The sequence below is a fragment of the Garra rufa genome, chromosome 17, assembly GCF_049309525.1.
Source record: "Garra rufa chromosome 17, GarRuf1.0, whole genome shotgun sequence".
NCBI lineage: Eukaryota > Metazoa > Chordata > Actinopteri > Cypriniformes > Cyprinidae > Garra > Garra rufa.
The window spans coordinates 23,616,707-23,634,465 of NC_133377.1; the positions used below are offsets into that span (position 1 = coordinate 23,616,707).

At 36.3% G+C, this 17,759-nt stretch overlaps 1 protein-coding gene across 2 annotated transcripts in view; it reads left to right on the top strand.

Annotated features, from left to right (window-relative positions):
* Positions 1 to 16,565, top strand: part of vps50 (VPS50 EARP/GARPII complex subunit) — a 178,781-nt gene extending 162,216 nt beyond the window's left edge. For both annotated transcript variants that reach the window (XM_073821661.1, XM_073821662.1), the window contains 2 exons: positions 12,870 to 13,059; positions 15,618 to 16,565. In XM_073821661.1, the coding sequence (XP_073677762.1) occupies positions 12,870 to 13,059; positions 15,618 to 15,737 (310 nt within the window). In that variant the 3' untranslated portion in view covers positions 15,738 to 16,565. The remainder of the gene's footprint in view (positions 1 to 12,869; positions 13,060 to 15,617) is intronic.
* Positions 16,566 to 17,759: the final 1,194 nt, after the last annotated feature.

Consider the following 17,759-nt stretch of genomic DNA (forward strand, 5'->3'; position numbering starts at 1 on the left):
TTCAGTCACTGGTTAAATATTTGGGGGAAAAAATTTCTAGAGACATGAGGACTGGTATCAGTGATACTCACCTTCAAAACAAAAAACATTTAACAAATATTAAAAATATACTGTCTTTACGTTGTTTATTGAAACGATGTTAATTTGAAGATAAAATGTGAAATTATTGCAATATAAAAGTATATTTAAAAACTTTGTTAGGTGGGATTAATCGTGATTAATTTCAGGAAAAAATGTGCGATTAGTTGTTGTTTTTAAATCGATTGACAGCACTATATATATATATATATATATAAAGGGTGCGATTTGTGAAAAAAACAGAGGGGGGGATGCTTTTGAAAACTTTTTTTTTTTTTTTTTTTTTGTCACCAGATAATGAGTGTCAGGTCATGTTTTTAATACGACGGAAGCTGTATTATGTGATCACAATTTAATAAAAACATCGTAAGTTAGGCCTATCAATTGTAATGATTTAATTTTAAACAACGAATACATTTTATAGGGTGAGCAAAGTATCAACAGAGCTTTTTGCAAACTCCGAATCAGTAAACCACTGCGTCGCAAAAAGATTCACTGTTTCGAAGCGCTCCAATCGGATCGCGAATCATTTGATTCAGAACGTTGAACTTCAAAGTGCGTATGGCGAATCATTTGATTCAGACAACTTTAAAGCGTGTATCGCGAATAATTTGATTTTGATCGGGACGTAGGAACGGCTTCGCGGGACGTTTATCCCCACTGTGGATAAAAATAATTCAGCAGAGGCAGGGATGCATAGACCAGAGGGGGGGGGGATCCCCCCCGGCAAATCGCACCCTGTGTATATGTATATATACATATACATAAATATATATTTGAATATATAAAGTTGCCTGTATCTGATACAGCATTCATTCTTCATATTCACAATGAAACATTAGTTTGATTGTCCACTGAGGAAAGGGTTATCTTTATCGTATTACCCTTTCATCTGTTAAGGGTGATTTCTGATGACAGCACTGCTCAGTGCATTTGTCAGCTGCGTCAAGCTATATAAAAAAAGTATAGTCTTTAAGTCTTTACTGCCGACTCAGAAAACATCACCATCATGAACATGCCGTTTCTCAATACTAAACACTACTAAATACTACCATTATTTATATAAAAAAAAATTATTGAATAATAATATTAAACAACAACAATAGCTATCATAAAAGTTGCTAGGCAATTCAGTCAAATGTACAAAGGTAGTGCTCTGATATACAGCATTTAATTTACATAAACATTTTTGTTTGAATTTGCCAAAACTATTTGCTCTGGAACAAATAATAGTTTAATGAGACCAAAGACTGCTCATTAGATTTACCCAAAACAAATTATATCTCAGGTGAGACTGCTCTTGGGCGGATTCATGACCGCAGAATGGTCGCTGACAATCTGGAGCTTTCATGTCCAAAAACGTTGATGCAAATTTTTTTCGTCATCTTCATTTTTTCGTAAATCTTCATTAACAAACTGTATATTTGAACTATAAACAAGAACATTCTCGCCTGAAAACCTCTTGAAACTACTAATTTTTTTTCCTACTATGAAACCAGAAGCGTTTGATTTTCTAGGACTTCCTCCAATAATATATAAACCTTAAAGTAAATATCTGACAAAAGGCAAATGTACTATTGGCGAGATGCTTTTAAACCACTGTTCCTCCTGCTCTTTATTCCTCTGCCTAAATTGTGTTTTTACTAGCAAGAAGAGCTTTGGGCTTTTTCAATTATGGCTTGGCTGGCAGTGATTGTTTTGAGGGATGCAAACCCTTTATCACTGGGGATTTTGTGGGTGTGCGAAATCTTGTGCTACGTGTTGTTGATATTTGATTTAAAGCAAGAAACACTGAGAATTTCAGCTACCTCATCGATCTTGTGTTTGGAACAACTCTCGTCATTCTATTTATGTGAAGGGGTGTTTTTTTTCCCCCATTTTTAACTTTTTTCCTGAGGCATGCTCATACTGTAGATATTGTAAAAATGCATTAGCTCTGTGAGGATTCATCAAATGTCTGTAATGACTTTGTGCCATGAGGAGAATGGCTTTGTTGCTCTCAAATAGCTGCATGTATAAATCCATCAATGTTGTTTGATTTCTTCATATTTATGTTTCCTTTTCTTGCACCATCCTTCTTGCACCCATCTGCTTGTCATTAGCCGAGAGCCGGATTATTGTAAATGAACGGCAGGGAAGTTTGTGTGGCACGGTGCGACAAGCAACTTAGAAGCCATGTCTTCTCCAGAGAGTTGTTGTCAACCTGTCGTCCATCACTCTTTCCTTACCCCAGTATATTATCTTCAATGTGCTGGCAATCTTGCAGCTCACAGACTTCCAGAGAAGCTCTTGTACTCGTCACCCCCTCAGCATAATGGAGATTTGCTGGGAGCACATTTGACATGACTTGACAGGCACCTCTTGACTTCAAAAAGGTTCTTCATAGTAAAGTTTCACTGTAGTCATCAGGATTTAGCCAAAAGTGAAAATAAAATGTGTCAGAATAATGCATTTCTCTAGCCATGTAATCCATTGATAATTCATTTCTATAGCTCGGGAGTGCATAATGAAGTAATCACTAATTGTCCAGAGATGAACAGGCTTTTTTCAAACAACTGAAAAGCCCAGTACAAGCGCTAGAGTGATAGAGTGCGCAACAACAGCACAGATGGACTCAATGACAGTATCTCAGAAACTCAGAGAATATTCTACAGATTTATTCAATCTCATCTGGGCCACAACTGGCCAAATATGTGCCTTAATTAAAATCACCATTTGGTGCCTTCCTTAGCAGTTGGTCCTCTATACAGTAGGGACAGTACACTCAAAAATAAAAATTCTGTCATTAATTACTCACCCTCATGTCGTTCAAAACCCTTGTTCATCTTCTTGACCTTTGTTCATCTTCTTAAAACAATTTAAGATGTTTTTGATGAAATCCGAGAGTTTTCCAACCCTGCAATGAAAAGCAATGCAAACTTTAAGGCCCAGAAATGTATCAAGGACATTGATAAAATAGTCCATGTGGCATCAATGGTTCAACATTTATTTTATTTTATTATATGAAGCTACAAGACTACTCTTTGTGTGCAAAGAAAACAAAAAAATTCAACTTTATTAAACTTGAAGGACTTCCGGTTATGACGTGCAGCTGATAAGTCGTGTGAATCGGGCTCGCTACTGAATGTTCGTTTAAATTCTCAAAAAGGCTAAAACTGATATAATAAGCGTTTGGAAAACGTCAAACCTGCACAACATTCGAAGCCATCTGGACAGATGGAAGAGGAAGGCAAGGTGTTAGCTAGCAAGAAGCTAGCCGAGCTGCAAAGTGAAGATAACGTGGCCACAAACGATGATATTCTACGTGCGGTTCAGTCCTTGAGAGACGATTGTTCAAAACTATTCACTGACACGATGGACGCCATAAACGGCATAAAATCGGACTTACTGTCACAAGCGTAAGGAATTGGAGTGGCTGAGGAGAGGATCTCGCAAGCTGAAGAGGACGTAACAGACCTTCAACACAAAGTTAATAAACTCGAAGAAACAACTGAATTTCTACGAACAAGGTGCAGGATTTGGAGGACAGAGGAAGGCGTTCTAATCTGAGACTAATTGGCCTGCCAGAAAAAACAGAAGGATCCAATATGTGCACCTTCATTGAGAATTTTTTCCCTACGATTCTGAGGGATGAGTTCGGATCGCCACCTGTCACTGAACGAGCGCACCGTGTAGGACAAGTTAACCCGAACCGCCCGTCAGCTCCAAGAGCGATCGTGATGAAGTTCCTGAATTACCAGGACAAGGAGAAGGCTTTGAGAGCGGCTAGGAAAATGAAGGAGTTAAGATACGAAGGGCAACGGATCAGCTTGTTTCCAGATCTATCAGCTGAGACCCGTCAGCGGCAGCGACAGTTCGACGGAGTAAAGGCACAACTTCGAGGCATGGAAATTCGTTATGGGATGCTTTACCCAGCGCATCTGATAGTCACGCACGCCAGCCAGCGTCATGTCTTAAACTGTTGTGGAGGCAGAGGATTTTGTTCGGTCAGTACGTACCAATACTTAAACGTTGCAACACAAGTAAGTGTTGACTCATCAGGACTTGAACTCTGTGTCTAGTTATTAAGGATACACTCTTATTATAAGTGGTTAAGATGTTTACATTTACGTGGAATTGAAAGTGATTATATTCCAGCAGAACTGATATATCTCGGCAAATTACATTGCCAGTTTAAATGTATTTTTTCTTTCTCTACTATGTTCATCAGTATGAGTAAACAAGTTCATGTATAGAGGCATACGAGTCAGTCTAAACTGGCTGGACTTATATAATTCAGAGCCCAGCTACGTTCTTCTTTAGCGAGCCCAGGGCTGATAGTAATGAGAGTAGGCTTGCCAAATGTTGCTCCATATTATATGGATCTAACATGTTTCATAACCAAGATTCATTGTAAGGGGTATTATTATGCTTTCCAGTTGGGGGATTGCAGGTGGGGTGGGATAGCAGGGGTTGTTTATGTAAGCGTTTGTGTTATTTTGTTTATTTTTTATTTTTCTCACTCTTTTGGTTTTACTTTCTATATGGACGCCCATGCACAGTTGCATTTACATGGTTATATAAGTAGGTTAGTGATTAATAATTCAGAGATAAACATTTGTAGCTGGAATGGAAGAGGACTAAATAATTTGGTAAAACTTAAACAAGTACTAGGTCGATTAAAACAAATGAAAGCAAACATAATCTTTTTACAAGAAACTCATTTATTAAAAGATGATGTTAGTAGAGTCACTAAGAGATGGCCAGGGCAAGTTTTCAATGCATCTTTCACCTCTCGAGCCAGAGGAGTCATGATTCTTATACACAAGTCCATTCCATTTCAGTTAAAACAGCAATATACTGTATAGATCCGTTAGGGAGATACATAATTCTTAATGGTACAATTTTGACATCACATATTAATTTAATAAGCATATACGCTCCTAATGTAGATGACCCTTCTTTTTTCAGAATTTCTTTTTCACTATCTCAGCCTATGCCGGAAATTATGTAATTGGATATTTTAATTGTGTACTAAACCCCGAGAATGATCGCTCTTCAGGAGTAGATACCCATCAACAGTCTAAGAAAATGATCTTGAAGTATATGACTGACTTAAATTTAGTTGAGATTTGGAGGTATCTCAACCCAAGCAAGAAAGAATATTCATGCTTTTTGAATACATATAAAACATTTTCAAGAATAGATTATTTTTTAATTTCCAATGGTTTAATGGCGAAGGTAGGTAAAACTTGGTATGATAGTATCTTACTGTCCGACCATGCCCCTGTTTTGTTTACAATCCAATTAGACAATCTTGTACTCCCACCTCCCAGATTTCGATTTCAAGCAAGTTGGCTTCTTGATCATGATTTTTTGAAATTCTTGGATAATAAAATTGATATATATTTTGTAGTTAATACAAATCAGACAAGTGCCTCAGTTAAATGGGAGGCATTCAAGACATATATTAGAGGAGAGATCCAAAATTTATCAGGCACAATTAGAAGACCTGGGGAAACAAATGAAAGTATTAGAACGGCATCTCTTTAGTAATAATGACCCTTCAAAGCAGAAACTTCTTGTACTGAAAGCCAAATATAATGAAATAACTAGTAATAAAATATCTAAGAACTTAATGTGGCTAAAGCAGTCCTATTATGATCAGGGGGGGAAATCAGGAAAACTTCTAGCATGGAGAATCAAGAAAATACAAACAGATAAAGCCATCAATTCATTTTTTTTTTTTAGAGAATGGAGAGAAGACGGTAGACCCGTTGGAAATAAATAATATTTTTAAACTGTACTATGAAAATTTGTATAACTTGGAAATTGCCAGTAATTCAGAGGGGCAAAATAATTTTCTTGATAAATTTCCAAAATTATCAGAAGAGACAAGAAGTAATTTAGAAAAGAATCTAAGTATAGAAGAGCTCTCAGAGGCTCTACATGACATGTGTAACGGCAAGGCTCCTGGACCGGATGGCCTCCCGATGGAAATTTACAAAACATTTGCAGGGAAAATTTTACCACACTTACTTGAAATGTTTAATGAATCTTTGGGAAAAGGAATATTACCCCCCCTCTCTGAGATCAGCTCTAATTACTCTTATATTAAAACCAGGTAAACCTCCCAATGAAAAATCATCCTATAGGCCCATATCGTTAATGTCCTGTGATACTAAGATTCTCTGTAAGGCCCTATCTAAAAGAATTGAGACGTTCATACCAAACCTTATCATGAACGATCAAAATGGGTTTGTGCTTGGAATGCAAGCCTTTCATAACATACAAAGGGTCTTAAATGTAGTATATAAAAAACAAAAGGCCAAGGACCATGCAATTCTGTCGTTGGACGCAGATCTTTTCGAGGTGCTTGAGAGATTTGGGTTGGGTGGATGGGTATATTAGATGGATCAAATTACTTTACAATGATCCACGAGCAGAAATAATAACAAATAACCAAATATCAAAGCCCTTTAATTTAAGTAGAGGAACCCGTCAAAGGTGCCCACTGTCCCCTTTGTTGTTTTTATTCGCAGTAGAACCTCTTGCAATGGCAATTCGGAGTTGTCCTGAAATTAAAGGCATAATAATAGGTGAGAGAGAACACCGTTTATCTCTGTTTGCAGATGATATTGTTGTTTTTCTTAGTAATCTAGAACTTTCAATTCAAGCTCTTAACACTTTATTAAAAGTATTCAGAGAGTTTTCAGGGTATAAAGTTAACAATAATAAAAGTGCCTTGCTATTATTAAACAAGGATGAAAGGAGAAACTATACAAACAATAGGCAATTTTTCAGTTTACAAGAAGAGTTTACATACTTAGGAATTAAGATAGTCACAAATGTAAAAGAGATTATTTCAATTAATTATGACCCATTGTTAAAAAAAAGTCATGGACTCGCTCGAGAGATGGAATGCAATGCCAATCTCAAGGATTGGACGTATAAATATTATAAAGATGTCAATTCTACCTAAGTTCTTGTATCTCTTTCAGTCAATTCCTCTTCCACTTCCAGCTACATTCTTTGTAACACTCAAGAAAATGTTCACTAGGTTACGTCTGTCCCTACTTTATTTACCGTATGAGCAGGGAGGGCTTAAACTACCAAATATAAAACTCTATTATTGGGCAGCTCAATTATGTTTCGCTATGTATTACTTCATAGAAACAGACCCTCCTGCATGGATAGATATAGAAAAAAATGGAATAACAACTCCATTACAGATGTATCTTTATTCTTCCCCAGTTAAAGTACTAAAAAAATCTACAAATAATCCTTTCCTTATAAACTCTATTTGTGTATGGTATGAAGCTCATGACTTTTTAGGTGAAACAATTCAACTTTCAAGTCTGACGCCAATTTGGGGTAATACAATGTTTGTGCCAGGGAGAAATGATGGGGGATTTAAAAATTGGACGTACAAGGGTGCAAAACAAGTAAAAGATTCATATAAGGATGGTATAATGATGACGTTCCAACAATTGATGAAAGAATACGATATTCATCAGAAGCACTTCTTCAAATATCTACAGATAAGAAGCTTTATACACTCTGAAATTAAAACCTATTTAGAGCCTTCTTTGTCAACTATAGAAGAACATACTTTAAAACATTTAAGGGATAAAGGCAATCTGTCTATTTTTTTATAATACACTTTTAGAGGGTTCAAAAGAAAGTCCATGTCCTATTTAACTGCATGGAAAAATGACCTTCAGGAAGATATATTAAGATGAATGGATGGATTCTTGTTTGTTTGCGCAAACATATAGTGTAAATACTAGATGCAGATTGCTGCAATATAAATGGCTCATGCGGACATATATTACCCCGGTTAAACTACATAAGTTTAACCCAAATATTCCTGGCAGCTGTTTAAAATGTAAACAAGATATTGGAAGCCTTTACCATTGTATGTGGGAGTGTATTGAGATTCAAACATTTTGGAAGAGTATTCTGGTTATGATTGGTAAACTGACTGAAGACAATGTTCCTTGCGATCCCAAACTCTGTTTATTTCATATATATCCAGTAAATTTTGTGGTGAACACCAATAAACGCAAACTAATTGACTTTAGCTTGTTTCAGGCCAAACGGGCTATTGCTTTAAAATGGAAAGAGATACAAGGTCCTTCCTCTATCCTTTGGATTAAAGAAATGACTAACAACCTCGCCATGGAAAAACTGACTTATGCAGTTAAAGGGAAACTTAAAGACTTTTACAATATTTGGACTCCATTTTTATGCTATTGTAACCAAGAGGACTTGACAGCAGTGGACGACTAATATTCAACATTCATCTCTTTGTATTGGGTATCTCCATTACATAATGTGATCTCTCCTAAAAAATAAATAAATACTCAGAAAAGGTAAAAGTTAAACTGTAAAATGGATGTTCTGTGAATGCTGGTGTACGGAAACTAGTGAGAGATTTGTTTGTGTATTTGTTGAATTTTTTTTTTTTTTAATTGTTAATTTATTTATTTTCTTTCCTCTTTTGGGGTGGGTGGATTTTGAAGTTCTGTAAGGTTCTCTTACTTATGTATGTGTTTTTTTTCTTTTATTTAAATGTATTATGTGTTTAAAACAAATGCAAATAAATATATTTTGAAAAAAAAAACTTTATTAAACTTATTTCTTTTTTTTTCTTGTCAGTCTCTGCCACACGTTCACGCATCAAAAAGTATTTTCATAAGTTCTTAAAATTAAGGTTGAACCACTATTTTAACGTTTACCTTACTACCTTTCTGGGCCTTGAACATGCATTGCTGTCTATGCAGGGTCAGAAAGCTCTCGGATTTCATTAGAAATATCTTAATTTGTGTTTCATAATCAAAATGGTAATTATATATTTTGTCAGTCAATCAATTAGATATTAAGGTTGTGTTTAGGGTTGCAGTAACATCAACCTGTCACAATCCTGTGATATGTGAGGTAGTTTAGATATAGGACAGTAACTGTTTAAAAGGATGTTTTTTTGCAAAGACAGAATATATAGTTGATAAGAGCATGGCCCAGCATAGATTGACAAGCACCTCCTGGCAGGATTCAGCTGTACACCTGCATCATAAGGTCAAGGGCCACTTGTTTGAAAATGGCAGAGCACAATCTTTGAGGGCAGGTTGTTTGAAAGAGGTGTTAAAGAGGCTGTCTGTGTGTAGCTGGAGCAGTCTGTATCGTCTAGCTTCTCTGCTTTCTTTCTCTGTAATCATCAGATATTCAGGTAGACAGCATCCACTGCATTTTGTAAGCTGAGAAAATTACTACCGTCGTATACGTGACTAAAAGCTGGGATAATTCCCAAAACATTAATAATAAAAATGACATGTCAAAAAAAGTCAGTCGTGAACGAATGAACTCTACCTGACTGCTTTTGCCTCTAGCTGTAGACCTTCTGTCAGTATGTGTTCATAAAGCATCACATCTGGTCAATGGCATGGGTACACCTGTGGTGGGCTGTGTCCCGTCTCCAGGCAAAATGTTATTTACTTTAAAATGTGTCTCACTGTGTTTAATGTTTTGTGACTCCTTCATAAAATAAATAAAGTAAATTCATTCTTGCTTTGAACTTGCTGTGGTACAGTGTATTAAAATGGTTTGTTATAAAAAAAAATAGATCTTTTGGTTTGAATTTGCAATGCCATTTCACAACCAATTAGTATAATTTTACGAGATGGCTAATTTTTATAAATATATACGACCTTACTCATATGATTTTGTACATTTTCTGTGTACATTTAGGGGCAGGGGTTGGGGAATTAGCCACTTCGTAACATATGTATAAATTGCCGTGAGATTGGGTTGGAATTTTAGACCTTTATACACAGCCATAATGTTTTATCACTACTCTACCAGTAAGCAATGAGACAGTTGTCTGTTTATAGTTCATCATTCGTCATTTATTGTATCATTTTTTCCCATTTACTTAATTTTATTTTTTATTTTAAAATTGTATCCATTGGATTTATTTATTATTACTTTCATACACATACAGTTGACGTAAATCTCTTGACAAGCTACGCCAAATCGCGCTCAAAATCGCATTCGATTCGCATTCGATTTTGCGCGCGATTTGGCGTAGCTTGTCAGAGATTTACGTCTCTGTGTATTAATTGCCGTTCCAGCGGAACCTGAGCGGAACGCACGTGATGGAGATTTACTACTAATCAAAGTACCGGCTTCATTGACTAAACGCGCCTCACAATATCGTTCGATTTATCGTCCAGCCCTACTATGGATGATGTCAGCATGCTTATTAAATATGCACACAGTCATTGGTTGATAGGGGTTGATAGTCTCTGTCAGAGATAGAAATATTATAGAGCGTGATATAATGTTGGCATATTCAAATAAATAAATTTAAAATGCAGGCAAAGTGTCACTAATTAAACAAGTATGTTCAGCTGATTGTTAGCCTTTTACATGTGTGATTCTCATAAACAATTAGCTGATATGCATATAAACAGCCTTTTTATTAAAAGAATAGAATAACCATGGCTGATAGTAAGATATGCAAACTTAAAAGAAATCAAACTGGACGCAAGAACAGCTGTTACTTCTTGCCCAACTTGTTAATGAAAACAAGAATATAATCAAAGGAAAATTTGGAGTTGGGATAACCTCCAAAACCAAAAATGTTGTGTGGGAAAACATATGTGTGCAAATAAATTAGTGTTTCTAAAAAGTTTAAGTTCCAAGGCAGATTGCCAGCAACAGCCATTTTAGGATAGTTGGGATTTGGTCTTAGTGACTTAGGAGTCCTCTTTACTACTCCTAATGTTTCACAGATTTAGGAGCTAGTTTTAGCGTTAAAATGTTTTGTGAAATACTCTTAGAGCAAAAGTCTTAAATTTAGGACTGATCCGCCCATTATTTTTAAGATTTTCTCCTAAATCGGCAAGTTATGAGCTACTTTTAGCTTTTATAGTTTTGTGAATATGGGCCCTAAACAGTTAAACTGCCTGCTGTTCTTCAGAAAAATCCTTCAGGTTCCACAAATTCTTTGGTTTTCCAGCATTTTTGTGTGTTTGAATCCTTTTCAACAATGACTGTATGGTTTTGAGATCCATCTTTTCACACTGAGGACAACTGAGGGATTAGGAGCCGGGGGTGAAAACTTTTTGAATTTGAAGATCAGGGTAAATTTAACTTTCATTAACTGTCTTTTGGGAAACTCTTCTGTAGCCTCCAAAGGGTAGTACTAAATGAACAATCATGATATATAGGCAAAATAAGAAAAATGTAAACATCTCCATTCTGTTCAAAAGTTTTCACCCCCGGCTCTTAATGCATGGTTTTTCCTTCTGGATCATCAGTGAACATGTAAACCTTCTGTAATAGTTGCATATGAGTCATTCAGTTGTCCTCAGTGTGAAATAATTGATCTCAAAATCATATAGTCATTGTTGGAAAGGGTGTAAATACACAAAAATGCTGGAAAACACACAAATTTGTGTGACCTGAAGGATTTGTCTAAAGAACAGCAGGCAGTTTAACTGTTCAGGACAAAAAAGGGACTCATGAACAACTATCACTAAACAAAAAAAAAAAAAAACACAGCTGTGGATAATTCAAGGAAAAACACAGTATTAAGAATCAAGGGGGTATAAAATTTTGAACGGGGTCTATTTTATAAATTCAACTATTATTTTCTTTTGTTGACTATATGTACACCTCTTATGTGAAATATCTTATTCAGGTCACTACTAAATAAACAATATCATGACATGCATTTTGCATGGTCCCTCTTATTTTAGTAAAATAATTAATATTTTGCAGATTCTGAAAGGGCGATGTAAACTTTGGACTTCAACTGTACTATGCATATCAAAAACATTTAACCTTTAAAGTACCATTACAAGTAATTATGGTAAAGAGGCAACTTTCCAACATTCTTCCAAAACCTAATTCATCCTAGCACTAACTTTAATGATTTTCAGCCGCTGTCTTTGCAAGTAGACTCCGCCGGCGCAGCGCCGAGTTGCATTTCAAATCATTGCCGGCCATCAAGCAGAACGTGACAGGAAGAAGGAAGGAGGCAGGGAAACAGAGGGATATATTGGCAGACTGGATATACTCAATAGGCCCAGCAATATCTTTCCCCTCACAGAAAGTAATTACACCGCTGTCAGCCAAAAAGTAAACAGGGGTCTCAACAGCACTGAACTCTGCATGGATGCTTGTTTGCCTTGGATGCGGCTACGCTGTAAATCGATGCTTTGGTTGTGTTGGATGTTTAAGGCTCAGGTCTGCAAGCGGAGCCACAAGCTGTACAAATCAAAAGGTGGCAAACTGAACAAATGGCAAATTTGACCAAAAATGGCCCTCAGTGTTTTGTGTCTCTCACCAGTCAAAGGCTGAGTTGTCTTTTGGCTCAAATGCCATATCACACAGTCTGTCTCTATTAATATTATTGGAGCTAAAAAACACCCCTGTATTTTATCATTCCTAACATGGCTTAACATTTAGAAGGGAACAGAAATAATGATCTCAGCTATCATATATCTTGTTAATGGTTCTCTGGAAGACTGGATTTTAATTGGTCAATCACTGCATTGTTGCTCTATTTATCTAGTAATTGATGTATTCTTAATGACATCCTATTTACATTATGCTGTCCTAGTGGTTAGTGTAAGGTTACATGTAAACCAGAGAGTCGTGCTCATGAGCGAGACACTTAACCTGAGCTTACTGTAGGGGACTGTCTCAACAATTAATGTTGCATAAACTGTCAACAGTTAATGAATGCCCTTTATCTGTCTGATGAACACTCACCTCTGCTCTCCTTCTCTCCTGCTGTCTGCCAGCTATGCTAATGTGAAGAAATGCAGTAATGAAGGACGTGCGCTGATGCAGCTGGACTTCCAGCAGTTCCTTATGAAGCTGGAGAAGCTCACCGACCTCAGACCAATTCCAGACAAGGAGTTCGTAGAGACCTACATCAAGGCATATTACCTTACTGAGAACGACATGGAGCAGTTCATTAAGAACCACAGGGTAAGATGGATGGCACCGGACAACACACACTGTAGGCAGTAGGGGTGTAACAGTACATGTATTTGTCTTGAACCATCGCGGTACGGACGTCACGGTTTGGTTCATGCAGTCAGACGACAAATACAGTCATAAGTGATCAGTAAGGGGTTGTGCACAGTAATGCATTGCTAATTGTCACAACAGGAAAAAGCAGAAGAGATGATCTATGCACCAACCCAAAACTAGAATGATAAGTTCAGATGGCACGCAAGAGCTTGAAGAACCACCTGCTTGTTTTAAATCAGCAGTGTGGGAAAGATTCAGGTTCTAGAGATGCAGTGGTTGACCAGCTATAAATCGGAACCTTTTTTTAGTTTTATTTTGGCTGATCTCTATTCCAGAATTGCACACAAACTGCATTGCAATCATTTTCCAAAATGTAATTTGTGTGGAATTTTTATGAAGTCTGTAAAGAGGAGAAAATACTGTACCATACAGATCAAATTCACTGTTGGTAATGCTCTAAATATAGGAAGACAAATATGTGGGGGTTTATTAATGTATCTCCGAGAGGAACTGACCGTCATCAGAAATGTTTCAATAGCATTGTCTTTTCCTCTTACCTCCATATAATGCATATTAAAGTGGTGTTTATTAGCCCAGCTGCTTTGTTCACAGCAGTAACCAAGGAAACTCTATATTGCTGCTGTCAGAGAGTGAATTTGCATTTTCATTCACTCCGTCTGCTGTTTTTGTTTTGTGCAGGTGTCTTATGAAGCATAATTTTACAAATCTAAAGGCAAACCATTCTGCTTTTGTTTTAAATCTTGAAATTATACAATCTAATTCAAATTTTAAAAAAGGTATGTAGCATTACTGTCAGCTCAAAATAAATGAAAAAAATAATTTTCCGTTGTACCAACCACCTATCAAACCGTGACCCCAAAACCAAGGTACGTACTGAACTGTGACTTCTATGTACCATTACACCCCTAGTAGGCAGGTTATTAAAATCTGTGAAATATGTTTAATGTATTGCTTAATGCTTTGAAATTGCTAAAAGAGTGTATCCCCACAATCAAAACAAGTAAATGTAAAATCAAGTAAAAGCGCATCAGTAGTAATCAAATCAATAGCAAACGAGGCTAAATAAACTCAAAAATATTAAATATGTTATGTTGAGCGATGGATGTAATTTATCTTAAATTGATTTATCTTAATTGCAGAATTTTAATATTCATATTTATAAAGAGTGAGTATATGTAAAATAGGTAAAATCTTTTAAAACTGTGGATCAACAAATGAATACATATTTATGTTTGATCTTAATTACAGAAAGGAATCAAACTTGCCAAATCTGGCAACATGTGCATGTGTGAAATTTAAATAAGAGATGTATTCAAAACATCTTTGTCTTAAAACTTCAGTTCTCTAAATTTTCAATATGAATCTCAAAGCTAATTTAATTTAAAGGGACAGTTTACCCAAAAATGAATATTATGTCATTAATTACTCACCCTTGTGTCATTCCAAACCTGTAAGATCTTTGTTCATTTTCAGAACACAAATTAAGATATTTTTGATGAAATCTGAGAGCTTTCTTGACCCTGCATAGACGACAATGCAACTGACACGTCCATGTGACATCAGTGGTTCAACCTTAATTTTATGAAGCTACGAGAATACTTTTGTGCACAAAGAAAACAGAAATAATGACTTTATTTAGTAATTTCTCTTCTGTTTCAGTCTACGACAAGTTCAGGAGAGTACTTTTAGCGATGTCCTTACTACCTTTCTGGGCCTTGAATGTGTCAGTTGTGTTGCTGTCTATGCAGGGTCAGAAAGCTCTTGGATTTCATCTTCATTTGTGTTCCGAAGATAAACGAAGTCTTACGGGTTTGGAACGACATGAAGGTTTTGAGTGAACTATCCCTTTAATATCATCATTGTGAAAATTCCATATGTGACCCTGGACCACAAAACCAGTCATAAGGTTAAATTTTACAAAACTGAGATATATACATTATATGAAAGCTCAATAAATAAGCTTTCTATTGATGTATGGTTTGTTTGGATAGGACAATATTTGGCCGAGATACATCTATTTGAAAATCTGAAATCTAAGGGTGCAAAAAATCAAAATACTGAGAAAATCACCTTTAAAGTTGTCCAAATTAAGTTCTTAACAATGCATATTACTAATCAAAAATTACATTTGGATATGTTTACAGTAGGGATTTTACAAAAAATCTTCATGGAACATGATCTTTACTTAATTTCCTAATGATTTTTGACATAAAAGAAAAATCAATAATTTTGACCCATGCAATGTATTTGTTGGCTATTGCTACAAATATACCCCAGCGACTTAAAACTGGTTTTGTGGTCCAAGGTCACATATATCATTGCAGCGCTAAACCCTTTTGAAATATCAAGAAATAGGCTGCATATGTTCCAAAACATGCTTGTGATGCTGCTTAGTAAGGCATGTCATGCAAGACAAGTTTTAATTCCTTATTAAAATGACGTAAGGCATCTTCAGTAGAGATCTATCACGAGTTTGTTTTGTGTTTGACCAGGAGTACTCTATGAAGCAGCTGACTAACCTGGTCAACGTCTGCCTCGGGTCCCACATCAACAAGAAAGCACGACAGAAACTCCTTGCAGCTATCGATGACATTGACCGGCCGAAAAGATAAACAAATGTCACCGAACTACCCCGCCAAACTCAACTGAACCACAAAAATCACACACACCTACACTGTTACTTGTCCAGTATCGTGCGCGGCCTGCTTTTTTGTTTTTACCCAGGTAAACGTTTGCCGTTTCTGTTTATGTTTTATTACGAATGTAAGCAGGACGTGCTCTGACTACATATGAAGCGGTCATTTGAAGGGCTGTAAAGGATAATGGGTAATGAAGGTGTTCTCAGTATCACTTGAATCACAACACTGAATGAATGAGTCATGCCCTATCAAACAGTAACTTGTGGCTAAGCAACCATGTTCTCCTTTCGTATTTCTCTTTTTGAGGAATTTGTGCTGGTTCTGTAGCATGGGGCGTTTTAAAATGATAGCAAGATATAACACACTGAGACTCTGATATTTTACACAAAAAGCATGTGCGTTCCTTGTCTGGTTTTGACAGGTCACTGTCATTTTGCTAGCTGTGCTTCTCTGGTCTCGCCATGTTACACAAACGCCTCAACTTATTTCTTTGATATTGATTTTATGACCAGATTCCAGAGATGCATCGTAGTATTGTTGTCAATTTTCATGAAACACATTTGTGCAGGAATGTGATTACTTACATGTTAATAGTAATAATAGAGGAAGACTCTAAAAAAAAAAGACCTGAAACCTTCCTGTTAGAAAATTATAAAACTATTTATTTCAGATGCTGTACGTCTGAAATGCAGACATACTGCATTTCGCTCGCTGAAGTGTGTCGCTCTGTTTGTGGTTACTAAATATTCAGCTGTACCAAGTTGAAGGCAAAGTCGTACAATAAATACGCTAACATTTTTATCATGTGAATGATATTTTATAACTATTTCATTCTTTTTTTCGTTTTTTTTGTGGTAACTTATCACAATGTATTCAGTCCACTAGTTGACATTTGAATACATTTTGATGTTTAAGTGTGCTGAATCCTCACATTAAAAAACATACTGGCTGAATGCGAGCTGTGTGCTCAGTGAAATTGAAAAATGATCACTGATCAGAATCCTGAATATGCCTCTGTTTGCCATTCTAGTCTAGCTGTTAGTAGCTGCTGTAGGACCAGACCCTCCCTCCGGACTCTCGAGCGCAGTGAGCAGCAGAAAAAGAAACCACCGCCATTTATAGAGCCTGCTCAGATATTTTTAGAGCTGCTTTGATGTATTTTTTTTCTTTTCTTTTTTTAATCTGAGTACGCCACACACTCGACCTTAGTAGAAACTCGGATTCGTGATCAACAGTTACTGTAGCTTATCAGCAGACATTACAGATTCAGAAATTTAAAAGTTCTTTAACTACTTTTCACAATGACATATTACCCTTCAGGTATGTTTTTTTTTTCCCTATGCGTTGTGCAGTTCCCTTTAATCCTCTATAGGAAGTGAAGCTTTAGCACTAATTAATTGGCTTTTCCTCCTCCTGTTGTGCTGCACTTTAAATAGCCTGCTTGGGATGGAGAGTATGTATTGATTTGGCCGTGACTCATCCAGAGTGGGAGGCATTTTTATGTTTTTTTAATGGCCAGCAGGGGGGCCGTCTGGAAACCATTGTGTTCTAAAACATCAGAGGACCACCTGAGAGAACATCCTCTCGTACACCTTCATAACCATGCAGAGCAGTTTATCATTTACTGAAGTATGGAAATACAGTGCTGGGGCAATTCTCCTATGAGCTGGACATTTGTAGTGCATTTATAAAGTCGACTTCCAAGCCAATTTTTTTAAAAAATTTTATTAAAGGAATTTAAGCACATAAAAAAAAGACAATGTAGCAATGTCTTTTTTTTTTTTTTTTTTGCAAATACAGGTAATATACCATAGAAATATTATGTTTTGTAACGTTTATGACTGTTAGTGCCAGCTGTGGTCCATTCTTCTTAAACCATTGTATGCTTGTTTAGAATTGCCTGTCGCATGTGCACACTAGGTTTCGTAAAGTTTTGCATTTTCCTTTAGGCTTTATAGGATTTTAGGTAAATTTGGACAGGCTCCTTTTCTGAAT